This window comes from Dermacentor albipictus, chromosome 6 (genome assembly GCF_038994185.2).
Source record: "Dermacentor albipictus isolate Rhodes 1998 colony chromosome 6, USDA_Dalb.pri_finalv2, whole genome shotgun sequence".
Lineage (NCBI taxonomy): Eukaryota > Metazoa > Arthropoda > Arachnida > Ixodida > Ixodidae > Dermacentor > Dermacentor albipictus.
Genome location: NC_091826.1, coordinates 98413743 through 98439803, shown reverse-complemented (window position 1 = coordinate 98439803; position 26061 = coordinate 98413743). Strand labels below are relative to the sequence as shown.

General features: G+C 47.7%; 1 protein-coding gene across 4 annotated transcripts in view; it reads right to left on the bottom strand.

The window, feature by feature from the left end:
- LOC139061301 (calcium-activated chloride channel regulator 1-like) overlaps window positions 1–26061 on the bottom strand; it is a 228341-nt gene that overhangs the window by 163440 nt on the left and 38840 nt on the right. For 3 of the 4 annotated variants that reach the window (XM_070541077.1, XM_070541078.1, XM_070541079.1), the window contains 2 exons: window positions 9367–9494; window positions 2990–3104 (listed from right to left, as the gene is read on the bottom strand). In XM_070541077.1, coding sequence (XP_070397178.1) covers window positions 2990–3104; window positions 9367–9494 — 243 coding nt within the window. Of the gene's footprint in view, window positions 1–2989; window positions 3105–9366; window positions 9495–23764; window positions 23868–26061 lie in introns of all 4 variants that reach the window. The other variant, XM_070541080.1, reaches the window with a different exon arrangement.

Below are 26061 nucleotides of genomic sequence, written 5' to 3'. Positions count from 1 at the left end.
ACAAAAGTTTAGAATAGAACAGGGAGTATTATAGTGATTGTTTTAGCCAGAGAGGTAGAAGAGGAGCTAATTTTGTAATACACCCAACAGACTACGCGAGTTCGGAGAGCAGATGATTGACATGAGGGGTCCAAGACAACTCTTCACTACACCATACCCTAAGGAACTTTATCACACTTACTTCTTCTAAGTTATGTCCTCTGTGCTGTAGGTTAATCATTTTTTATGCTCATTGATTGGCCTAAATATCATGTACTTTGTTTTTACTACATTCAACTGAAGTTTGCTTTGTTGCAACCATGTGGATAAATCATGTAGATACATATTGGCCGATTGTTTAATGTCATGCAGTGTTCTACCTGTAAAGAATAGACTAGTGCTGTCTGCAAACATGGTTATTTTGGGTGTTATTTGTAGTTCCGTAATGTCATTCACATATAAGAGGAAAATCAACGGGCCTAATATCGACCCTTGCGGGACACCTAATTTAATGTGAAGCTGTTTTGAAGAACTATAGTCTATTTTAACAAACTGACGCCGAAACGATAAGTAGCTCTTGATAAGGTCCAATGTGATACCTCGAATTCTATTGCAATCTAATTTTATAGCTAAGATTTCGGGGTCAACAGAATGAAAAGCGTTGCGCAGAACGAGAAATATTCCTAAGGTGAAGAGTTTATCTTCAAAATTTCTGATTATTTGCTGCTTGACGGCACGAAGAGCGTCCTGAGTTGTCCTATTTTTCTGAAAACAATACTGTGAAGGTGATATGATACTTGGTTCAATATTCTGACAGCCTGTTATTGATTGACAATTCGTAAATCTTTGAAAACACCGGTAGCACTGAGGTTGGCCGGTAATTCGTAGTACCGTCAATTCTACCTCCTTTGTGTATTGGAATTGCTTTGGCCAGTTTTCATTTACCTGGGAAGACTCCAGTAGAAAGCGTGAGACTAATACAGTAGAGACTCAGTAGACTCTCATGTTTCTACTGAGACAGTAGAAACGTGAGGCGTAAGACGAACGTGAGACAGGGCTGATAAATATTGACACTCACTTTACAGGTTCAACTTTAATTTCATCATACCCACTTGCGACATTATTTTCAAGCGTGTTATAAGACCGTTGATTTCTATTTCAGTAACGGCATTCAAAACGAATGAATTTACTCGAGGAGAAGGCCAGTAGAGCCCACTTCGTTGAATAGACGGCTGGGGTACGGCTGCAATAATGAAATACCCGTTAACTTCATCTGCCAGCGTCTTGCCTCCTATAGAGTCATTGATTACTATTTGGTCAACTTTGACCGGTGATGGTTTCTGCCAGTGAGGTAATTTACCTGTTTCCGGAACATTGCTGGATCCGTTATTATTCTAGCAAACATTGCTTCATAATATGCAAGTTTGGCTTCCTTTATATCAGCGTTTAATTTAGTGCGATATTTTTTTAAATTCCTTGAACAAATCACCGTCTTTGCATTTTATGAATTTGTGGAACATATTAATTTTCTTCTTGATGCGTTTTAGTAGGGTGGTGTCATTGGAGGGATCTTTAATTTTACGATTCCATTTTTTTACTCTCTCAGTGGAAATGCATCATTGTAGTAACTAAGAAAGACCCGAAGAAAAGCCTCATACGCAGAATTTGCATCCTGCTGTAAGAACACATTTGACCAGACAGCCTGCTCAATTAAAGAATGAAAATAGCTTAAGGAGGAGTCATTCACTACCCCATGTTCAAGCCAGCTGCGTTTATAGTTCGTGGTTAGGGTGTGTTGTGTGGCAAAGAATATAGGCAGATGGTAACTGATGTCGCATGATGATGCCCCTGCTTTGAAATCTGATGCATTCAGGTTTGAAACAGATATATCTATAGAAGAAGAACTTTGTGAAATAATTTGGATTGGCATAGAAATAGCATTTTCGCACGCATAAGAGGATAAGAGATTCATCAAGCCCCGCGCAGAAGAGTCGTCGGCCAACGAGTCGATGGTTACATCTCCCAAGAGAAGAAACTGCTTATTAATATTCATACAATATATTATTACATTTTCTAAATACTGTAGGAAATGCCGCTTGTATTCAGTCGGTGGTCTGTACAGATCAGCAATTATAAACGTACTGGTTTCCACCGTTAGGCACTCTATATCCCTATTCATAACTGTGCACTCATCATCAATATGATATGCGTACTTTCGTTGTATATAAATAATCAGACCACCACCTCTACCAGTTCTGTCTAATCGTATTGACATGTAATCAGTAAAACTAGCGGAAGACTTATATTTGCTTAACCATGTCTCTGTGAAGATGAATGCGTCAAAATTAACTTGCAGGGACTTTAGCCGAATGCCCAGCTCATCTTGTTTGTTCCTCATGCTACGGTCATTTAAGTGTAATAAGGAAAAAAACATGGCTGTAAATATTGAAGATTTGTTTGTTGTTAAGTCGATGGGCATCTTTCATTTTCTTCAGTCGGAGCGCAATATTCGCCTATAGGTGCACCACTATTGAGGCCGCCGCTGCAGAGATTAAGGTGGTAGGCCAGATCACGTGACCGCGGCTCATCGCGGTTGTCGCAGTGGTTTCCAGTGGGAGGCTGAATGTCGGTAAACTGCGCGCCCACAACCGTACTATTCCTAGTATCGTTCAGTACAGTTGATTTGCCATCGCAGACGTTATTGTGATAGCTATAGAACGATGGATTTATCAAACAGCGCGAATAATACGATGTTGAACTGCCCGCTGCAAAAATGTATGACGTACGTTTGTAAAGCCTCCGCTTTACATATTGTCAGAAAACTAGATTCTCCAATAAAGTGGGCTATTCGAACTCCTATATGAGCAGCGCATTGCATGATGTGAAATTACTGATCAGTAGTCGCTTATCTTTGTATGTCGCCTAGGATATTCAAGTGCAATTCTTTCCATTCGCTGATTATTCCGAAAGGTTAGTATTACAAAACAGACCAGGAAGCAAAGGCTCCTACCTTCATACTCCTGGAAACGTCAATAACAAGGACAGCTCGCAGGCTTCTGCCAGGTTTCTGCTGAATTTCATCAAACTTCACCAGAATGGGCTTGGACATATTGGGCGGAGGAATGCTGAAGGAAAGGTTGCAGACACAGCGCACTTGTTACTTCGCAAGAAATATATGGATATTGTTAGGGAAAGGCTGCCAACTCAGGTGAAGACAGGGCGAGTATATCCAGAGCCCCACGGGCATAGTGTTTCAGTTTAAACACAAGCTTTTTCTTCAGCAACAGAATTACGCAGCGACAACAAATGATACCTACACATTCTCAGTGCGATAAGTATACAGCATCAAGAGCACAATTTCATTATTAAAGCAAGCCTTTGTATGCCTACATTCCTAAATTTCAGGGTTTGGTGCATCTATGCTTACATTCCAAAGGTTTCGGGTTTGTCGCATCTGCTTAGTGAAGTGGTGGAGCGTACAACTGCACTATTTCGTGGATCAGCCAGCGCTAGGATGCGTGCCTTCTGGTGGATACAACAGACACCCTACATGCTAGTGTTGTTGTTGCGCTTAGGCTCCAAAGCATACAGTGTCATAGCAAAGGGGCCGATCCAGGGGACGGTGCAATACGTGGACGCGTGAATGATGAGGAGGGGGTCTCTGCGTCTGGCCGTCTTCAGAGGCAGGCTGGTAATCGCGATGGTGCAATACGCTGCGCAAATTAAAATCTGTTGTATTGTCTTTATTGCAGTGCTTATGAATAGCTTTGCGTTTCGTAAATTTAACATATTCATTTAGGTTCTCTGTTTTTTTTATACAAGGACGGAGCAACCGCGAAAGTTGCAGCGTTCTGAGCATCTTCACGAAGGCAGCAAGCACCTTCTTCGGAAGTGATACACAGCTTAACATTAAAAGCGTGCTTTGGAAAGGCATCTAATAACGAATATTTACGCATATATGTGGGCATAAAATTTATATAAAGACCCTTAGGTTATAATTTAGTAAGAAAATAAGGACCGTGAATGTATATTACCACAATAGGATCGCTTCTACACATAACATGCACAGAGCGAACGTACAAGGTGACACATGTTTAGTCATATATATATATATATATATATATATATATATATATATATATATATATATATATATATATATATATATATATATATATATATATATATATATATGATGCGCAAAATTTTATTGTTGTTCATGACGTTGTGGAACGCTAGGTATATCAAGGCACTGCAATGGCAGTCGTAGCACGGGGCTCACTCACTATCACGGCACGGTCCTTCGTCTTCTTCGTCCTCTTCTGTCAGCACATACACAGGGGTACGTCTACGTCATTACAATGCCCCCTGAGCGAAGCGTAGCCATCCTGGCGACTGAGGGCGCGGAGAAGATAAGCGGGTAGTAATACGGTTTCAGGCGGTTGACATGTGTTGTCCCTCGCCCACGGCGATGCAGGTCTGTTGACACTGTGAGCTTCTGGCCGATGTACTTGACCCGTGAAGTGGCCTCTATGATGCGGTATGGACCATGATAACGCGCCAGGAGTTTGGAAGAACGGCCAGGACTGTGGGCTGGTATCCATAGCCTTAAAAGCGAACCAGGAGCAAAGTCGTGCGGCGGTTGAAGAGTACGGCCATGTCTTGTCCTTTGACCTTTTTGAGTCTCACTAGTCAGGGTTCGCGCCAGCTGACGGCAATCTTCAGCATATTTGGCGACTTCGGAAAGCGGAGTATACTGTGTTGCGTCAGGTTGGCACGGCAGTATGGTGCCCAATGAGCATGAAAAAAAAATTATGGGTATTTACGTGCCAAAACCACTTTCTCAATATGAGGCACGCCGTAGTGGAGGTGTCTGAAAATTTTGCCCACCTGGGGCTCTTTAACGTGCACCTAAATCTAAGTACATGGGTGTCTTCGCATTTCGCCCCCATCGAAATGCGGCTGTCGTGGCAGGGATTCGATCCTGCGACCTCGTGCTCAGCAAACTAACACCATAGCCACTAGGCAACCACGCCGGGTCCAATGATCATGAAGGCTCAGAGCCATACAGAAGGAAAAAGGGGGAAAAGCCGGTGATCGCTTGGGTCGCGGTGTCATATGCGAATGTAAGAAAGGGGAGTATGGTGTCAACGTTAGAGTGCTCGGATGAATCAGAAATCCGCAACATGTCGACAAGTGTGCTGTTGAACAGCTCAGTCAGACCGTCAGTTTGGGGATGGTGCGCGGTCGATTTGCTGTGAATTATCCTGCACTCAGAAAGGAGAGCTTGTATACCCGACGACAGCAAGGCACGACCCCTATCAATCAGAAGTTCTCTTGGAGCACCGTGGGGAAAAAAAAAACATTGTGAAGGATGAAAAAAACCAACGTCACAGGCGGTCCCTGCTGGCAGAGCTGCAGTCTCAGCGTAGCGACTAAGGTGATCTATGCCGACAATAATCCACCGATTTCCACACCCGCTGGATGGAAACGGGCCGTAGAGGTAGGTGCCGACGCGGTCGAACGGACTAGACGGGCATGGTAGCGGCTGGCACGGTCCTGTTAAACGCTGGATCTTACCTTGTTGGCAAGTAGTGCAAGACTGAATGTACTTTTGCACAACGTTGTACATGCCTCGCCAATAATAGCGTTGACACAATCTGGTGTAAGCTTTCAGGACGCCGGCATGAACGCTTAGAGGATCAGCATGAAAAGGCATGCAGAAGCCAGAGCGCATATGACGAGGTATAGCAAAGAGCCATTTCCCACCGTCGGCCATGCAGTTGCGGCGATATAGAATGTTGTCCCGTACGGAAAAGTGGGTTGCTTGGCGACGCAGTGCTCGTGTCGAAGCGACATCAGACGGAGCGGAAGGGTAGTCAAGTAACATTATAAGTGTTCGGTCCTTGCGCTGCTCTGTAAGCATGTCAGTGATGGTCGCCGGTGACAGGGTGGACGAGGAAGCTGACAGAGACCCCAAATTAGGCATCAGTGGGGAGCGAGACAGCGCATCAGCCTCGGAATGCTTGCGACCGGATCAGTATACGACGCGGACGTCCCACTCTTGCAAGTGAAGCGCTCAACTTGCCAAGCATCTCGGCGGGTCTTTCAAGGAAAAAAAGCCAACAAAGGGCATGGTGGTCTATGCCATGGCCGTAGACCGTAGTTCGCCGTAGTTACCTAGACATTCACCGTAGTTACCTACGGCGAATGATAGGCCGTAATGGCATGGGCCAAACTTGCTTAGTTCCCGGATGATCGCTAGGCACATCTTTTTTGTGACGGAGTAATTGTGCTTTTTGTGAGTACGGCTCGAATAAGCGGCAAAGTATTCATCGTACCCAGCTTTCCGTTGCGCTAAGACCGAGCCAAGGACAACTCCGCTGGCGTCAGTATGAGATTACGTGGGAGCATCAGGGCCGTAGTGGCGAAGAATCAGTGGTGAGGTCAACAAGTGGCGCAACTGCTGAAATGCTGCATCACATTCGGGTGACCACGCTGCTATGCCGTTAGTGGTGGAAACTAATCTTGTCAAGGGCGCCATGAAGGATGCGAAATAGCGTACGAAGCGGCGAAAATGAGAACATCAGCCAATAAAACTTTTGAGGGTTTTGATAGAAGTGGGCGCCGTGAAGTCTGCCACGTCGCGGCGCTTGTCTGGGTCCGGGAGGATGCCGTTTTTAGAGATAACTTGACCCAAGATGGTTGGCTTGCTTGCAGCAAAACGGCACTTTTTGAGGTTAAACTGTAGGCCGGCAGATGCGATACAGGTCAGAATGTCATGAAGGCGATCGAGGTGTGTCGCAAAATCGGTTGGGAAGACCACGATGTCGTCGAGGTAAGACAAACAAGTCTCCCATTTGTGGCGGCGCAGGATGGTGTCCATCATACGCTCAAATGTAGCAGGCGCATTGCGCAACCCGAAGTGCATTACGTTAATCTCGTAGAGGCCATCGGGTGTAACGAATGTGGTTTTCGGACGGTCAGGTTCATGCACAGGAATATGTGAGGAATATGTTACCCCTTTTTGACTTGGAGAAGAGGCCAACGTAATTCATGCGCCCAAATTTTTAGTGGAAGAACGGCGATTCCAAACTTGGTGTTATTGTTTCGAAGCTTTCAACGCGACCTTGTCATACTTGCAGAGAGCACAGGCTCCAATATTTGCTTGCACGTGCTGTTTCATGTTGCGCCACCAGCAATGTTGAGAAACTCGTGCGTAAGTCTTGGTATATCGGGGATGACCAGTAGTAGGGGCATGAAGTGACTTCAGGACGTGCAACAGGAAAGGTAGTCGCACCGCAGGTATCGACATATGAGCCCGTATCTCCGCTCCTAACGTGCAAAAGAATTTAGCCTCCAACTTTGTAGCGTCCCTGAATTCGTGTATAAGGCGAGCTCTGTTGGTTGGACCCACTGGCACACCCAAATATTGTGATGGGTTTAAAATCACAGCCTTGTGCAGTACTCGAGTCTTCGACCCCCATTACTGTTACATCATAACTTGACAAAAAGTAGGCGTCTTGGTCCGTTGTGCCACTTATACGCACAATTGCGAACTATTTCTGTAGCAGCAGGGACCACCTTGCTAAATTTGGACTTAAGTGGCTTGACGATTGTGACGAAGCTACTAGATTTCTATCTGCCATTACGGTAATGTACCGGCCGTATTAGTAGCTAAGAAATTTCTCCACAGCCACTATAACCACCAGACATCACAACCGTAACAAATGACGACGTAGCTCCACATCCGAGGGCTGAGAGTAGGCATAAGACAGTATTCACGGCTCTACTTCAGACCATCTGTTGTAACAGCGCCAGTGCTGACTTGACTGGCGGCCGTGAGCGAAATAGTCGCAGCGGTCTCATAGAAGTGTACCACTAGTAGTGGCTGCAGCAAAGCGCGCCTTAAGGTCAGCAAATGCGTCTCCTTGTTCGGGTGTCCAAACGCACACAGCGCTTTTCCTACAACATGGTTGTCCCAGGTATACGTCACCGCGCAAGACCTCTACTCAAACGGTGGGAATATGAAGGAAAGCTTCAAAAAGCTTTTCAGTTTGCTTTGCGCGCAAGGGCCATAGCAATCCACTAAAGGACTAGCTTTATAGAATCTGAATGCATGCAACTTTTTATGACAACGTGACCGAGATGCCTTCATCACAAGGAAAAAGGAATATTTAACATTAAGACAAAATCATAGGCGAGCTGGGTGATCAAGGCTAGTGGAAGCCTGTACGATATGAATGCTACGTAGACGGACACCTCCAAGGTCATGTTTGCCGTTGCTTTGAGATGCTGAAATCTTTCATTCTGCGTATATAGGTGCTTAGTCTTAATTATTCAGCTTCTCAAATATTATAATAGATCGAGCGTCAAAGAGGAGATTCTAGAGCGACATGAAAAACTCCCGCTGCACATTTCTGTGCCTCAATACGTGGAACATAAAAGAGTTTTTCCAAGCGTGAAGGAAGCCCGTGAATTCACGCAATGTGCTTCGCGCGGCCAGTCACACTAACATTCTGGGTGCGTTTGTGGACCTCTTTCAGTCTCGGAAAAACACTTTTATGTAGCACTTATTGAGCAACGTGAAACTGTAACGGGAATTCTTCATGTCGCCTAACAATGTTCTCTTTGGCACTTTTTATCTAATGACATTTTAGAAGTTCAATAAACAATTAACTGTAATTATTTAATTAGCCGGAATAAAAGAAAGCGATTTCAGCAGCTCTAAGTGGCGGCAAGCAACATTAACTTGGTTCTGTTTAGCTACATGGCATTCCGATGTCTTAATCTCCGCTTCAAATTAGGGCACCCTGTTAATGTGCATTGTGCACTTTTCCTGCCAGGTAACATATTCGCGTAGTGGGAACAGAGATGAAAATAGTTTATTTCGATGTCAGGTACGAGCGAAAACTTCCTAAATCACATCAGAAGAATTGTAACAAATAAAAGATCCACTTAGTCAAATTGCATGTCAGGAGCTGATAAATACATTGGCTCCAATTATTATAGGCCTGCTCTTTTTCGCGTATGATAATGTTTCTTTTTGTAAAGCTTCGAGGATGGTACCTTGAAGCCTTAAAACTGCAATCAATACCAATTTCCTCTTGCTGTAATAAATTTACACCTGAAGAAATTCACGATTCTACTAAACTCCGACGCCACGAGGTCACAAAGACCACTGTACTAAAGCTGGATTTCCATGGGCGTCATACATTTATTTTTGAAGGAGCACAAAAAGGAGGGACACAGGGCGAGTACCCTGTCCTTCAATTTTTGTGTGGTCGTAGCTTGCCCCACTGATTAAACATACACGCCAATTACAACTCGCCCTGATTTGACGTTAATGCGTCAGTGGTTTTCCAAGCAATAATTAAAGGCGCGTACCGCATGAAGTCTTTGTTCCGTCTGATGACGTCCCAGGTGGATTCGCCGTTGCAGATCTCGTTCTGCATGTTAGGTGCTAAGTTGTTGTGTCTATGACTTCTCTGCTTCGAGTTGCAAAAATGTTTTACCTATAAAGCAAAGAACTCATTTTAAGGAATAGGTATCACTGTGGTTTATAAAATATCACCTCCAATGTGACGACTATTGGCTTATACCCAAAGACGATAATTTTGTTTTATCGGCCGATATGAAAACAATCATACAGAAAGCATCGTTTATGATTTTCAATTGACACATACAGCCAAATGTTTTTAGAAAGCTACTCGTTTTATTATTGAAATTATCTGTTAGAAGGTTTATCTTGGCTGTGGCGATCCTTCAAGAGCGTTTATTTACTGCCCATTTCGTGTAGATAAGGCAGCCCTTAACCAGCGATCCGGAGCCGTATGCAGGTGCATATACATATCATTCGCCTTGTCATTGGGGGCTGCCTGCAGCGGCACGAGCGCCGGCTTGGAAGACGACTACCACCCTTATCTCCCACTCTCATAATCTTCTCGTGCGGCTGCGTCATGTGAAACGGCCAGTGGGAGAAGTTCAGGGGCGCTGTCTTTCGCTAAAGCTATGCCAAAGTTTGTAAACTTCATGCGTGTCAAAGCAGTTCAACGGCGACATGCGCGACTCTATAAGCTACAGCGCCGGACGCCGGCGTAAAAGTAAATTTTTTTCTCTGTCTCTCTCTATAAGCTACATCCATCAGATAATATAATTTCTGTGTTAGACATTATAGTATATATATATATATAGATGTAGTTCGTTGACGAAAGTACCCGGCCACTCGCTCGCCAGAGCAGTCCCTTTGTGATTCAGAGCCTCTGTTGGTGGTTACAAGGAAAACGCAGTGCTGTTCATGGTTGTAACGAAAACTCAGTGCTATGCGTCGCTACAAACAACACTCAGTGCTATTAATGGCTGAAGTCACAACTCAGCGCTGTTACTGTTTGAAAGCAAAACGCACACTTGTAATAGGTTAGAAGCAAAACTCAGTAAAATTCATAGTTCCTTGCAAAACTCTGTTGTTCAAAGTTACAAGCAATACTCAGTGCTATGCCTAGTTTGAAGCCAAACAGAGTGCTGTTCGTGCTTGCAAGCAAAACTCAGTGCTGTTCACTGTTACAAGAAAAACACAGTCATGTCCATTGTTACAAAAAACTCAGTGCTGCCAATCGTTACAACAACAAATAGGCGCTTTTCATGCTTACAATGAAAACAATGTTCATGGTTAGAAGCTAAGCTGCTGCAGCATGGGTAACTACAACATAATAGGTGGTGAGCTATGGAATATTTTATTCAACTTAGTGTGGCTGCTTTAGTTCTGTGCCAATCAACCGAAGCTTGTGCACTTCGTGATGCGATGAACGGTCTTGCATTGACGCGATAGGGAACTACCTAATCCTTAGAAACCTAGCCTCTTGGGTGGTGGTCTTCTGTGCGTAGAACGCCTAGGAAGTCCGAAGCCCGCCGTCAGACTTGGTTGCTTCCCTGGAATACTTGGATGTACCAAGCAACCTGTGTCACGACGGTCCGGTGACTTCAAGTGCTGGGTCTTGATCACACACTTAGACTTGGTGTGAGCAGATTTCTTGCTTTACTTCACCTGCTGCATGTCGTGGGCGCACTTGGTCCATGTGAAGGCGCAGCACCTCTCTTGCGGTGCCCACCATGAATTTAGTACACCGAGCTCTTGTTGGCGTCACCGTGCCGGGTAGCCATCACTGGCCAGTGTGATTGTAATACCGCGAGAAAAGAGGTGCTCCCGCAGAAGATACTTGTGACAATGGCCAGGGGCCTACTCGGCCTCGGGTCCCATGCCACCTCTCCCTCTGGAAAGTGTGCACTTAGGCAGGTCCTAGGTTGAAAACCCCACAGAATTCCGGTGGGCGATATGCCTTCTGAGGTCAACGTTGACCTGTAGCGTAACAAGAGTGTACGAATACGAATGAGCAGACTTGCATCCTTATTTTTCTTGATGCCTTCCTCATTGGTTCGCACTGCGCACTTCGTCAGCCTATTTGACTGAGGATAGTATGGAATAGAGCTAACATGACACACATGGTCCTTTCAAAAATCTTTTTGTCACTGAACTGTTGTCGCCCGTTGTCCGAAAGGACTGTGTGGCGTAGTCAAAAATGCGCGCAGATCACTCGCAGTTGCCCAACAGTAGTTTCTGCACTAGCTGTGGGAAGGGGGACTTCCTCAATCGATTCTGTTTCCGCACTACTCTCACCAAGATCATGTGAACTTTCGCCTGGCCTGCTTAATCAATATGCAGGCGAGACTAACGTTTGCTGATTTTCGGACAACTTGAAGATACCTGTCCGTCTGGCATGGACCAACATTACGCACGTTTCCGGCAGTTTATACAGCTTTCTCTATATCATGGTCCAAACCGAGATGCCAAAACATCGTACGAGCGAGGCGCTTCATTGCCGTCACGCCTGGATGGGTGTCGTGACATTCTCACCGAACAAATGCCCTCACGTACTCGGGCAGTGCAACACGATGGCCGCAGTAAATCAGTGCTTTATTATAAGCGAGTTCATGTATGCGGGTGAAATACGGCATAAGGCGCTGCTCCTCAGTCCTCAGTTAGTTTGGCCAAAGTGGCAGAGAACAAGTCTTCACCTGTCGAAGCAGCATGTCTTCGCTGGTGCTGTCTTCCAAATGCGGTGCGCAAAGAGAAGAATCTGTAAAAGCTTGGGCATCTTGCAGAGATTCGATGGGATCATCTTCACTAGGATGATTTTATTGTGGCAGGGCAAACCGCTCAAAGCATCGGCATTCGCGTTCAATGGTCCTTTCCAGAATTGTACACTGACACGCTGATAATAGTAGCCCCCAACAGTGTAAATTGGCCTCCGCGATCTGTTAAATCGGTCTCTTTGGATGAAACAGCCCTGTCAACAGCCTATGATACTTTATCAAAGGAAATTTATTTATGAAAAGATAGTCTCGCCACCTCGTCTCACTGAAATCTAGGGCAAGAACTTCCTTTTCCAGTTGAAATTAATTGCACTTAGCCGGTGTCAATGTCCAAGAGCGAAAAGCTCGCCGATCATTTTCGGCCATGATGAGATGGGACAGCCCTGCGCCCAAGCCTAACAATGACACTTCACATTAAAGTTGAAGGAGTTTTCGCGGGTCATAATGGACAAGAAATGTGGTCTTGCCCAAGGCACTCTTTGCTTCCTGAACTTCGCTATCGTGGAACGCCGCCCACTACCACATCCCACCATTTGCTAGCTAGTGATATGAAAAAGAAAGCATTTGTAGACAAGTTGGGCAAGAATTTAGCATATGTAACCAAGCCCTAGAAATATTTCTCCTACCTTACAAATGGTGCGTTCGGCACGGCGAGTACCATTTCAAGGTTATCCTGCTGAGGGCGAACTTTGACATCCATGCGTTGGCCCAGAACAGGCAGTTCGCTTTTTCAACTTCAGGCTGTGTTAATGAAGCCGCTAAAACAGCTACCGTAGTACAGAGGTGTCACTGCCCTTTTCCACCACGGTGATGTTATCTATGCACACTTGAGCATTCGGTAAATCTTGCAAATCAAATTCATGCGTCGTTGAAATGAGCCGGGGACTGAAGCAACTCCAAATGCTAAGCGATGTTAGCAGTAAAGACCCCGGTCTCTGTTTAATACCACTATCTTTCTAGTTTGAGCGTAAAACGGCAGATGATTGTACGCGCTGGGCTAGACCAGAGCGCTCAAAACTTAGCTTTCAGAAAATGCCACAAATACTTCTTCAACATAAGGGAGTGCATACCGTTTCAAGGATGACGCCGGGTTCAATTTTAAATCGAAATCCTCGCACACTTTTATATCGCGTTTGTTTGTTTTTTGCTTCCGTAACCACCGGTGTTGCCCAAATGAGGCGCTTACGTGGAATCTACTCCGTCTTGTACAAGATGGACGATTTCGGCCCACTGTTTCGAGCGCATCACATAAGCAACTGTACGTGTCCCAAAGAAACGTGGGCGGCCTCCTTTGACGTGCAGTGGTACAACAGGGCTCTTGCAACTGTCAAGCTTGTTGCCGAAATGAACGGAATATTCATCAAACACAGGCTTCGACCTCGTCATTATCAAGCACAGCATTTAAACTGTAGATATTTCCAGTGCCCCAAAAGGACAACCCCTCTTACTGAAGTTCTCTATTCTGTTCCAGACGCAGAGCAGTGGCCCGTTATATGCCACCACGAGTTGCATGCTGCTCAGAACAGTCGAACCGCACAGTACAATCATGCTTATCCGGCCGAAAAATGGTAATTGCCTGAGGTAGAAAGTTAGGCGGAGGGATGTCTTTTCAGTGACGGCCCCCATTTGCTATGTTCCTAATTATGTTCTTCGGGATGACGTCGACCAGAGAACGCGTTCTATAATAATTCCAAATTTCCCGCCCTGTCATGTAAACTCTTCTTCAAGAGGCTTCAACGTGTCGGCGGGGCTGCACCATTACTTTTTCGTTCTGAGCTTCCATTTCCTCCACGGCAATGACACCAGGTTCCCGGGAACGGCCACTGCTGCGAACCTTCCCCAGATGACCTTTCCTGCCACACTGGCAACACTTCGTGTCCCAATGACGGCACGTGTATGGAGCCACCGCAAGGCTCACATGAATGGTTCTTTGCCGCGTTCCGCCGCTGCGTCCAGGGCCGCCGTCCTCCCTTCGACTGTACAATATTAATGCCGGTTCCCGTAGCCACTGGGTCTGCTTCTCGCATGTCTCGACCGTCGTCTGGCGCCTTCTTTGAGTCTATGGCAAACTCTTGTGCCTCCTAGTAAGTTAACTTCTTCCGTGTTAGTGGGCTGCGTCGGGCCTCGCCGTCCTGGGTTTCCGCATACTATGCAGTCTCGTAGAATACGGTGCAGCGATTTGCTGAAGGTGGAACTGTCTGCCAGTCTCCAGAGTTCGACGATGTATTCCCACATTGCCTCGCCATCCCTCTGTTTAATTATGAAGGATGAGAATCTTCCCACTATTTCATTAGCTTGAGTATTGTAAGGTTTCTCGAGGTATTCAACCACTAGATCGTATTTCTGACTGTTCAAGAATACGGTCGTACGAAGGCCTTGCATCATGCGCATGACATTACCGCTCAATGAGGACACCAGAAGAGCTCCGCGTTTCGCATAGCCGGATATTCCATTGCCTTCCAATCGTATCCTGTACGTGCTTCGACGGCTCACCCTCTCGTCAAAAACAGTTGGGCGAGATGCCATCCTGCACTCCATTTAACTGGAGAGAACTCTCACATGAAGTCCCATCTTTGTTACGACTGCTGCAGCGTGGGCAACAACCACAGATTCAGTAGGTGTAAGCGATGGAATTGTTTATTGGAGATAGTGTTGTTGTTTGTTTTTTATTCTGTGCGAGCGTGGCCACTGCGTGGCGCGGTAAACGGGCTTCCCTTGACTAGATGTAGCATAAATTTAGTGCTGTTCTCGGTTACAAACAAAGCCGAGTGTTGTTCATCGATAGAAGCAAAAAAGAGTACTCTTCATGGTCACGAACAAAACGAATTCTTCTTATTTCCAAGAAGCTAAACTCATTGATTTTAATGGTTATAAGCAAAACAGAGTGCAGTTTAAGGGCATAAACTATAGGCAGTGCTGTACATGCTTGCAAGCAAAACTCAGTGCCTTTCATTGTTACAAGAAAAACTGAGTGCTGTTCATAATTAGAGGCGAAAGACGATGCTCCTCATGGTTATAACGAAAACTCAATGCTGTCCACGGTTGCGAACAAAACTGAGTGGTATTCATGGGAACAAGCAAAGCTCAGTGCTATTCATGTTGACACGAAAACTCTGTGCTTTCCATGGTTACAAGGAAAACTCAATGCTGCCCACGAGTAAGCAAAAGTGAGTGCTGCCTCGTGGTAACAAGCCAAACTGATCTCTGTTTATGGTTACAACCAAAACTCATTGCTGTTAATGGTTACGAGCCAAAACTCAGCGCTGTTCATGGTTACAAGCACAACCAAGTGTTCTACCTAGTTACAAGGAAAAAGCAGAGCTGTTCATGGTTGAAAGTGTTACTCGGTGTTTTCGCGCACATAGACGAAGAATGAAGTGCGATAATGGGCTGCTACATCTCTGAACACAGCCTTGTTGGGTCTTCTCGTGTGCGTACATTTGCTCACTTGCGCACCTGTAGTAGGCAATCTTACACACGTGGCGTTCTTCTCAAAGAGCCAACTGGCGTTGGTGCGTCAAAGGTGTACGTGTGATTGCTGCGCAAAGGCTGGAGCATCTGGCTGCTGTGTCTTGGAGCGAGGCTTGATGCTACCATCGAGAATGTAATCACATTTTTGTAATTGTCAAATATGTGCTATTCACCAAGGCAGCGGGAGCAGACTTTGTCAGTGAAACCTGGCAATTACAGAAAAAAAAACCTTTCCTTGAAAACTGCGATAGTAGTGCTCTTGTATGAGTTCAAACGTAGCGGTAGTTTTCGTGCCTAACGCAATTGCCCATCTCTATATCATCCCCTGATCCAGGTACATTATTACGGGTGCGTCAACTTGCCCAAACAGACTGAAGGTGGTTACAAAGTGGAAATATGCAAAGGCAGATGATTTATTTAAACGTATATAAGGCGCACGCTGTGTTTCCGCTGTGCGCGCTGCCCTTTCGCCACATGTCCGCATGGGCATCCTTTTTAAACCTTTTACTGCCCTACTCCATGCTTCATGTAGCCTTTACTGTCTACCGTACAAGAAGCACTAACTCTCCATGGTGTTTAATGTACTCTCGCTGCGAGCCAGTTACCTTATTTTCCGCAGTATTGGTGGTGCTTTTTATTTCTGTTTGTCGACTATTTTGCCCCTTAGACCTAAGCAGAGTGTTTATGTGGCAAATAAATTGCGCGGTATTTTTTATCAGAGTGCAAGAAGCCATGCTCGGCAAAATCGGGAAAGAAATCGAAACTTTTAAGAAGCCTTTAGCGACCATGGCCTCAGATGTTAGTTCTTAGAGCATGCCATGTGAGTAGGTAGCGTTGCGCCAGTACCTGGGTAGTAGCAGTCAAGACGACCAGCGTGGCAACTGCGATATAGGCGCCTCCGTGACTAGAACTAGCGCTTTAGTTGGCTATGGTAGGTTAGTTAAGAAAACGCTTTAAAAAGACGCAAGAATGGATACATTGTGTCACTACTTTCTTTACCTTGCTGCGTTCGTGATATACCTGTTACAAAAGCATCGGTTATCATCATCATCAAGTATATGGCGCCGCACGACATATCGCTGTGCTATCGGTTTCCGACGCCATTCCGCTTTTTGTGCAGGAATTGAATGTAGCCTTCGATAAAGAGTGAAAAAAAAATAGGCAGACTCGACTTCTATATACTTCAGGAAATGTGAATCATGCTTGCTTTCGTAGAAAACGGTGTAAGTGATCAAATATTGATATTGCTATTGTTCGCACACTTTTCCAATACCTATACAGCATGTACCGCACTTCTAGTGCTTAAGCAACATAGCAGACTTAGGAGGCCATTATTTGCACGAACTGAAACAATGAATATTGTTACGCGCAGGACGAGTCAGTAACACGAGCAACTACTTAGAGGTTATATATAAACAACGGTTGGAGCGGTGACCTTTTTAATGCACAGCGCGAGCTCACTTTCTTCTTCATCCTCTTATCTCGAGTGATGGCAACAACGCGCCTCGTTCAAAGAAGGAAATACCACACGCGTGTAGCATAACACTCGGCGGCTGAAGCGACGTCTCAGAGCGTCTACATGTCATCACTTGGAGGGTCATACTGTTTCCGTCGTGCAATGTGCCCGACGTCGCTTGACTGGGAAGCAGATTGGGCGTCAGGGGCGATCTCGTGACGGGAGTGACGGCGCGAAGCAATCGGTATGGGCTTATGTAACGAGAGAGAAGTTTTTCTGACACGCCGACCTGACGCAACAGAGACCACAGAAGCACAAAAGAACCAGGCGGGAAGTTCATGTCTTGGTGCCGCTGGTCGTAGAAATCCCTGTGATTGTCCTGGGACATCAGAAGGCGGCCACGGGCAATTTGTCTTGCGTGGGCGCAGCGGACGATGGCGTCAAGTGCATATTCACTTCTTGGTGCCACGTGAACAGGGAGGGTTGTGTCAAGGGGCAGCGCTGGTTCTCGACCGAACAGAAGGAAAAATAGGGAATAACCGGCTGTGTCATGCGCGAGGAATTATAAGCAAATGTGACCAACGGTAGAGCGAGATCCCAGTCAGTGGGGTCAGAAGGGACATGTTTCGCGAGGATATCTGTGAAAGTGCGATTGAGACGCTCTGTGAGGCCATTTGTTTGCGCATGGTATGGCGTGGATATCTTGTGCCTCGTGTCACAGCACTGCAGTACGTCTGCGATAACTTTTTATAGGAATGTCCGGCAACGGTCTGTGAAAATTTGTGGCAAAGCGCCATGTAATAAAATCACGTCGCGTAGAAGAAAATCGGTGACATCTGTGGCGCAACTTGTAGGAAGCGCTCGGGTGATGGCGTAGCGGGTGGCGTAATCCGTAGCCACAGGGATCCACCTGTTCCCAGAGGTAAAAAGAGGAAAAGGGTCAAGTAAGTCCAAACCAACCCGAAAGAATGGTTCCTTGGGAATGTCGAGTGGTTGAATGTAACCAGCATGAATCATCGATGGTGTCTTGCGTCGCTGGCATTTCTCACACGCCGCTACGTATCTTCAGACGGAGCGAACAAGCCCTGGCCAAAAGAAGCGTCAGCGGATCCGGTCGTAGGTACGTGACACACCCAGGTGACAGGCAGTGAGGAGATCGTGAAGTTCGTAGAAAACACCTGAGTGAAGGTGTTCAGGGATTACAAGGAGTTATGCAGGAACGTCGGGGTGAACGTTGTGGCGGTAGAGTACGCCATCTTGAAGTGTGCATAAGCGAAGAGAACAGTCGGCGAGTGATGATTCGAGGCAGTCAATGATGATATGCATTGGCGGGTTACGGCGCTGCTCGTCGGTGACATGGAGCAGTGGAAAAACAGAGAACACCGCGTCGGTGTCACCATCAGAGGTAGAGGTCGCGTCTTCGACTGGGTAGCGACAGAGGCAATCTGCGTCCTGGTGTTGGCGTCCCGACTTGTAAGTCACTGTGTAGTCACTTCTTTTAGTCGGAGGGCTCAACGACCAAGCCGGCCAGTAGGATCATTCAGTGACGAAAGCCAGCAGAGCGTATGATGGTCTTCGATTATTGAGAAGGACTTGCCATAGAAATAAGGGGGAACTTTGAAACAGCCCAGACGAGGGCAAAACATTCGCGCTCGGTAATGGAATAGTTGCGCTCTGCAGCTGTCGGGAGCCGCCTAGTGCAGGCTATCAGGTGGTCGTGTCCGTGTTGGCGTTGCGATAAGACAGCGCCGATCCCATAACCACTGGCATCGGTTCGGATCTTTGTAGGTACGTGCGGGTCAAAGTGGGCCTAGACCGGTGGATTGGTGAGAATTGTGATAAGGCGCGAAAATGAGGCAGCCTGAGGGGAACCAACACGTAAAAGGCTTCAGTGAGTGGTCGACGGATCGCTGCGAAATCTTTCAGGAACTGTCGGAAATAAGAACAGAGCCCCAGAAAACTCCGGACGTCTTTGACAGAATGAGCTACAGGAAAAGCGGTTACCGCTTGAACCTTCTCAGTCTCGGGTTTTACTCCGGAAGCGTCGACCAGATCGCCAAGCACTGTATTCTGTCGGCGCCTGAAGTAGCGCTTCGATGACTTTAATTAGAGCCCGGTCTTGCGGAAGGCTTCAAGGATAGCTGCGACGCTTTCAAGGGGCGTCTAAAATGTAAGAGACAATGCAAGGACGTCGTCGAGGTAACAAAGGCAAGTCGACCATTTGAAACCTTATAGCAAGGTTCGATCATCCGTTCGAACTTGGCGGGGACATTGCATAAATCGAACGGCATAACCTTGAATTGGTAGAGGCCATCTGGAGTGACGAAATTTGTCTTTTCTTGGTCTCGTTCGTCGACGGAAATCTGCCACTACCGAGATCGAAGGTCGATGCACGAGAAGTATTTGGCACCATGAAGACAATCAAGAGCGTCTTCAATTCGCGGTAAAGGGTAAACGGTCTTTTTAGTGATTCGGTTTAGTTGGCAGTAATCAACGCAGAAACGCCACGTGCCATCTTTATTTTTGACGAGCACGACCGGCGACGCCCAAGGACTCGAAGAAGGCTCAATAACGCCTCTGGTGAGCAGCTTAAATTCCTGGTGAATAAGTTGCCCCCTGTCGTGGGCAAGTGATACGGTCGGTGGATCATGGGGGCAGCATCACCAGTGCTTATCCGATGCTAAGCAATGGACGTCTGACCAAGTGGTCAATTGTCATTGTCAAATAAATCGCGGTAAGAAATCAAAAGGCGATAGAGGGTGGCTGCTTGGTCAGGTGTGAGGTCCGGAGCGACGAAGGGACGTAATGGGGCGTCGAGGTTCAAGGCATCCTGCGGGTGATCAGGAGGATCTAGAGACACGTCGGCTACAAAAGCAGTGACGTGGTCGTCTGTCACTGACCGGAACATGGCCACCACTATGCCTTCAGGTCACACTTGCTTCGTCAAGTCAAAATTGATAACGGGGAGACACATCCTATTAGCGGCAAGGGTTACGACGGAGTGTCGCACAGAGATGTCGCGCGCCAGGAGGACATCACGACTAGGTGCGCCGACATGGTCGCCATAAGGCGCGGCCGCCGTTTAGGCCACTATAAACGAAGGTTAGGGCTTTCGGAGGTAAGCGAAGAAACGCTGTAGTGCAGAGGGTGTTCAGTTGTTCGGGGCGAACGTCTGGAATAAGAGTAAGCTCTAGGCACAGCGTACCGGTGGCGCAGTCGACGAGGGCAAAATGCGTCGTCAGAAAGGCGAGCCCGACAATTAGGTCATGAGTGCAACTGCTCAGCACGGTGAACAGGACTGGAACTTGGCACCCACCGATTCTTATGCTAGTAGTGCCCATACCCCTGATGGCAACAGTGGCACCACTGGTGACGCGTACGGCTCGAGTGATGACCGGCGTAATGAACTTTTTTTAAGGAGACAACATAGATTAGCACTCATTATGGACAACAGTGGCACCAGTGGTGATGCGTACGGCTCGAGTGATGCCCGGCGTAAGAACTTTTTAAGGTGACAACATAGATTAGCACTCATTATGGACACTTGGGTTCCAGTATCGATTTATGAATTCAACGGAAAATTATGTATGTCTACATAATCAGGTTCGTGTTGCTGAGGAGCGTCAACGGAGGATTTGGACAGGACGAATGTGATGCAGCACTACCTCCAAGACCTGCATAGCCTTGGTTTCAGTTCGTCGGTTTGGCGAGGAAAAGCAACGTGTCAAGGGGAGGCGGAGGAAGAAGAAGCATCGAAGAACATGTAGTAAGATCGGCTCCCGCTTTCAACATCGGTTTTGACCCTTTAATCAGAATCTACCCTTGGCTGGATTACATCAATCGACGCTTCACAACCAGAGGATCTCGGCAACACCACCCGCTCGCAGCAACAACTGTCTGGCTCGCTGTTATCGGAACCCGCCAGCGATACCGCCGCCCGGCCTGCTGCCGGCGCCCATCGCTGGTCGCCCAGTTTCGTCCTTTGATGTCCTCGCCGGAGCAGCCGTGCTCCCTAACGATGTACCCATGCTAAAGGCAACGCGCCAGATTTTCTACACCGGGCCACCGGTATCCCCAGCTACTCAGTCAGAAGCCAATGGAAACGCCACCTTCGCGGATGTAGTTAGACGAGTGAACGCGCACCTAACAATCAGTTCCAGCAATAGTACAGCGCTTCCCTCAACCTGAACATTCTCGTCCTCTGCGCTGCAACCACCCTCAAATGGAGTGGCGCAGCATACTCGCAGGGACCCAGCTCATTAACGGTGCTTACACCTCCCAGCGATAATCCATATCTTCGCCCCCCCCCCCCAACCACACTTCACGATCTCGAGCGACGTCCTGAAAATCGTATGGGGCTCTTGCATTGCCCAGGGGGCGCTGCGAAAAAGGTGCTAAAAAGCGCCCTCTGTCCTTAAATGGGTCGTACCAAGCTCGGTCGTCTGCTTCGGAAAGCACGTTTACAATATGGACCCGCCGCTTTCGGTTGTGTTGTATCAAGGCCTGCAGCGAATATCCGGTGCCGAAGATTTTTTCAGGGGTGGCACGCTGCGTAAAGGCAAGAAATTATGCAGTGCCGAATACTTGTATGCCGTTCAAGAATTAAGCGGCGAAGTTTTAGCGCAGTGTCAATCGCAAGTGAAGCGAGTCGCGTACGAAGTGGAACTTCAGCTTAGGTTTGCACCCTGCTAGATTCAGGCGCACGAACGCGAGGAAATGCTTGATATAAATGAATCCACAGCAGCGATAAGCAGACATCATGTGTACGGAACTGCTCGAGCACACGGCCGTACGCGCCGCGATGGCAGCGGTCTTTCGACATGCCGCGAAACGGCGGGCCTCCTGCAATCTTTGTTGACTGCATGCCGCTAAACAAGTAGTTATGTCTGCGTTGTCGTAGCGGCCATCTGTCCCTTTTAGTAACTGGTAATAACTGATGCAATGCATATAAGCTCGCACGTACGTGCGAATCGCGCTGCAGCGCGAGCTCGTGCACTGCTGGCTTGACGCAGCTTTTAATGAAAGCGCTCGAACATCAATCTGGTGTAATCAATACTACCTTGCTGCGCTGCCTCAACATGGTCACTTGAGGTCAGTATGAGTACATTTAACTCTCTAACCTGTGCTGCTCGTAGTGGGGTAGTGAATTGTCACCGAATCAGCCCGGCCATTTGTGGTCATTTGCACACACCTGGTCACTTAACCACTTCGCATCGGTAGAATTGTTAATTGTCGCTGTGGCCGGGTCTCGAATTGTGAATTACCGGCCATGCCTGCTGCTATGTCGGTGTGCTGTGGGGACTGTAGGTGCAAAAGACCGAAATTTAGAACGCAGATAATCAAGCAAGCTTCAAGACAGGCGAAGCAGTCAGCATGGCACGAAGTTTCGCTTACTCAGCGCGACGAACTGCAGCTATGCAGCGCGCCCGACGCTCCACTTCGTGAGGCCTTGAAGGAAAACGGTAGAATCTGATGTTGGGGTTCAGGCCTTCTTGTTCATGGCAGCCCACGACGCAGAAGTAATGACGGTGACGCCTTCTCGAGGCTGGGCTAGGTCTCTCCGGATCAGCGTCACCAATTCCGTCTGCTGCCAGCATTACGTCCCACGGAACACGGAGAACCTGTTTTCGTTAAATTATAGGCTGCGGCGACCTCGCAGCGTGGTCGGCATGGTCTGTGCGAAGTGACGAGCCTTTTCACACTCGCAACAGGGCAGAAAAAAGTGCGAATCGACGCAAAACTCGGCCTAGAAACGTGCTTCGCCATAGCCAGGGCTCAATACGACCCAAGCTGGTACGACCCAGATGTCGTTTCCCGCGCCGCCACCAGGCGCCGCTACTATACCTCAAACTCCAGCGCAAGACGCCCATGGTGCAAATAGAGAAGTCCATCCATCAAAGCGTCCAACAGCTTATTAACAGGGCCATAGAAACATGTGTCCACACCATAAAGGAGCCTATCATGCTTTCCGGCACTCTCCCTTTTGGCACAACCTCTCCGACACCCGCAGCAGCACCAGCAATGCGTACGCCTTGGGTACCACCAAGCTTCATTGCTGCTGCAACAACACAGCCTCACCATGTCTAGCTCTTCAAATTCATCACCATGGGCAACTGTCCTGCAATGGAATTGTCGTTCTCTTTGTAACAAGAAGGCTGACATGATCACCCGGTTCTCCAGCAAGCGAGACAAGACCAGTCCCTGGGTCATTGCCCTTCAAGAAGTCAACGGCCCTGTGCTGAGCATAATCGGCTATTACGGCTACGCCCCACCTGTAAAAGTCGCTGAACCCACAACGACAGCATTGTACGTGTGACGGGGAACTACACACGTGCAATTAGACACGTAACCGTGGTGCAGCGTTACTCTTAGCGTTGTCGGATGCCGGTTAAAAGTCTCATCACAGCGTACAATGCTCATCTTTTGTGTCTACCTGTTTCCCGAGAACACAAGTAATAAGGCAACTAGGGCACTCGTTGATCTCACCTTCATCTCCTACTTTAAAAAAGTTTATCCGCAAGACGCCATATTGTTGTGTGGGGGCTTTAACGCTCAGCACGTCGCCTGGGGATTCAACAAATGCAGCCAGCGCAGTCGGCGCATCATGCAAGATACCTCGGAGTACGGGCTGACACTCCTCAATATGCCTCAAGCACAAGCAAGGCTAGGACAGACAGTTCACCAAGCAGACACATCACCAGATCTTACCTGGAGTACTCGTCCACAGCTTTTTCGATGGGAGGTGCTGGACGATTGCATGGGGAGCGACCACTTTCCGATCCTCATACGCTTTCGCCGAGGCCACCCCAATCTGAATATGAAGTCACACGCCACTACACGGCTAAGCCACATAGCCCACTGGGACAAATACCGCGAGTTACTGCAGCAGCAGTCTCCAGCCAAGAACATTGACCATCTGGTATCACAGCTGTGCGTAGCGAAGCAAAGAGCCACCAAACACTTATGGGTTCCCTCTGACCACCCAGAGCCTGATAGACATCTGCTCACCTTATGGAATAGAAGGCACCGGATACTCGCACAGTACAGGCGGTCTGGTCGCACTGCTCACCACAAAGCAGGGTTGCGCAACATACAGCGTTTGATCGAAGAATATACGACTATGCTCGCGTCAGACCGTTGGATGGGAATTTGCGAATCCATCAATGGACAGACTCATACGTCCAAGCTTTGGGTCATCCTGCGCTCTCTTCTTGGCCAGCGCAAGACAAACAATGGCGTGGCTCGTGTGGCCCTCTGCGAAGGCAACAGCACTCAGGAACTTGCCGAACAGGCTGCTGAACTGTTTTTCCCGCAGATGACTCGCCCCGCAGACACCACATACCAGAAGGATGTACATTCTGAAAATAATGAACCACTTAACAGCCCCTTCACCATGATCGAGCTGGAGCACGCCTTGCAGCGTGCTAACGTGCGTAGTGCTCCAAGGGTTGGTGAGGTGGGCGTGGCTCATCTAGGCAATCTGCCCCTTGAACACAAGCACGCTCTTCTCGAAGAATTTAATAGAGTCTGGGATACCGGGATGCTACCCTCCACTTGGAAGTTTTTGGTGGTCAAGCCCATTCCGAAGCCTGGTAAACCACCACATACCTTATCCAACCTCCGTCCGATCTCTTTGACCTCGTGTGTCTGTAAAGTAACGGAGAGCATGGTCAACACACGCTTGATGTGGTACCTTGAAGATCGCGACCTTTTGGCTCCTACACTGTATGGATTTCGCCGTGGGCTATCAACACAGGTTGTGCTAGCCCGCCTAAAACAGCACGTCCTCGACTCTAATTCGGTGCGCCCGCGAGCCGTTGTCGCAGTGGATATACGCGAGCATTTGATTCCGTCCCACATAACACTATAATGATCAAAGCATGTGCCCTTGGCATTACAGGGTAGATGTACAACTTCATAGCGGGTTTCCTTGAAGAGCGAAGCTACCAAGTCGAAGTTGGTCACGACGCCAGTTCCATACGAACCAACCACGTAGGCGTCCCCAAGGGCTCGGTTATTTCACCAATGCTGTTTAATATAGCTATGCACCAGCAACCTAAGCGCCTTGCCGGCGTATCGGGCCTGAAACACGCGCTGTACGCCGATGACGTCACCGTGTGGACGCATCAAGGGTGCATCGGGGAGCAGGAGGACGTCTTGAAACGAGTTCTCGACATTATTCACGCCTATGCCACGGAAGCGGCTTTACACACTGCCCCAGACAAAACATAGTTTGTCGTCATTCATGGTGGCAGGTCTACATTTTGAAAGCAGGAAGAAAAGCAATCTTTTAAACTGTACATCGGTGACCAACCCATAACACAGAAATCTACTATCCGAATACTCGGTATGCACCTAGGCGAGAACTGCACAGCGAACACTTGGTTCCAATGCGTTACGAAGACCAGCAAACGAATCCTGCACGCTTTACGCAGAATCTCTTCCCGCACCCATGGAGTAAACGAACGTGAAATGCGGCAGTTCGCTCAAGCTTTTCTTGTCTCCCGTATCATGTACGGGCTGCCGTATCATCCAGTCAACTGCACACAGATGCACGAGGTCGACCGGTTACTTAACGAAGCCAAACGCATTGTAACTCGACTCCCAAGGTACACAAGCCTCGAAACGCTTAAAAGTTGTAGAAAACTCAACAAACTGTCCGAGCTCGCGGACATGCATATCTATACACAAGAGACGAGACTTCGCGCCACAAAAGCCGGGTGACACACACTCATGCTCCTTGGGTATGACGTCCACAAAATGCCCATTTTGCCCAACAACACGCCGCCGTGGGAAATCACGGCTCTCACCGATGGCAGGCCACTTCCTCTCAATATGGACCCTACTCAGCGAATGCGGCGCCTTGCATATGCCAAGAGGCATGGCAAGGCTACGAGTTCACTCTCCTTCACTGAACGCATCGTATACACGGACGCTGCACTGCCTGCAGACAACATTAGTAACACCTGTTATGCGGCTGCGTGGTATGAGCAGACAAATGAAAA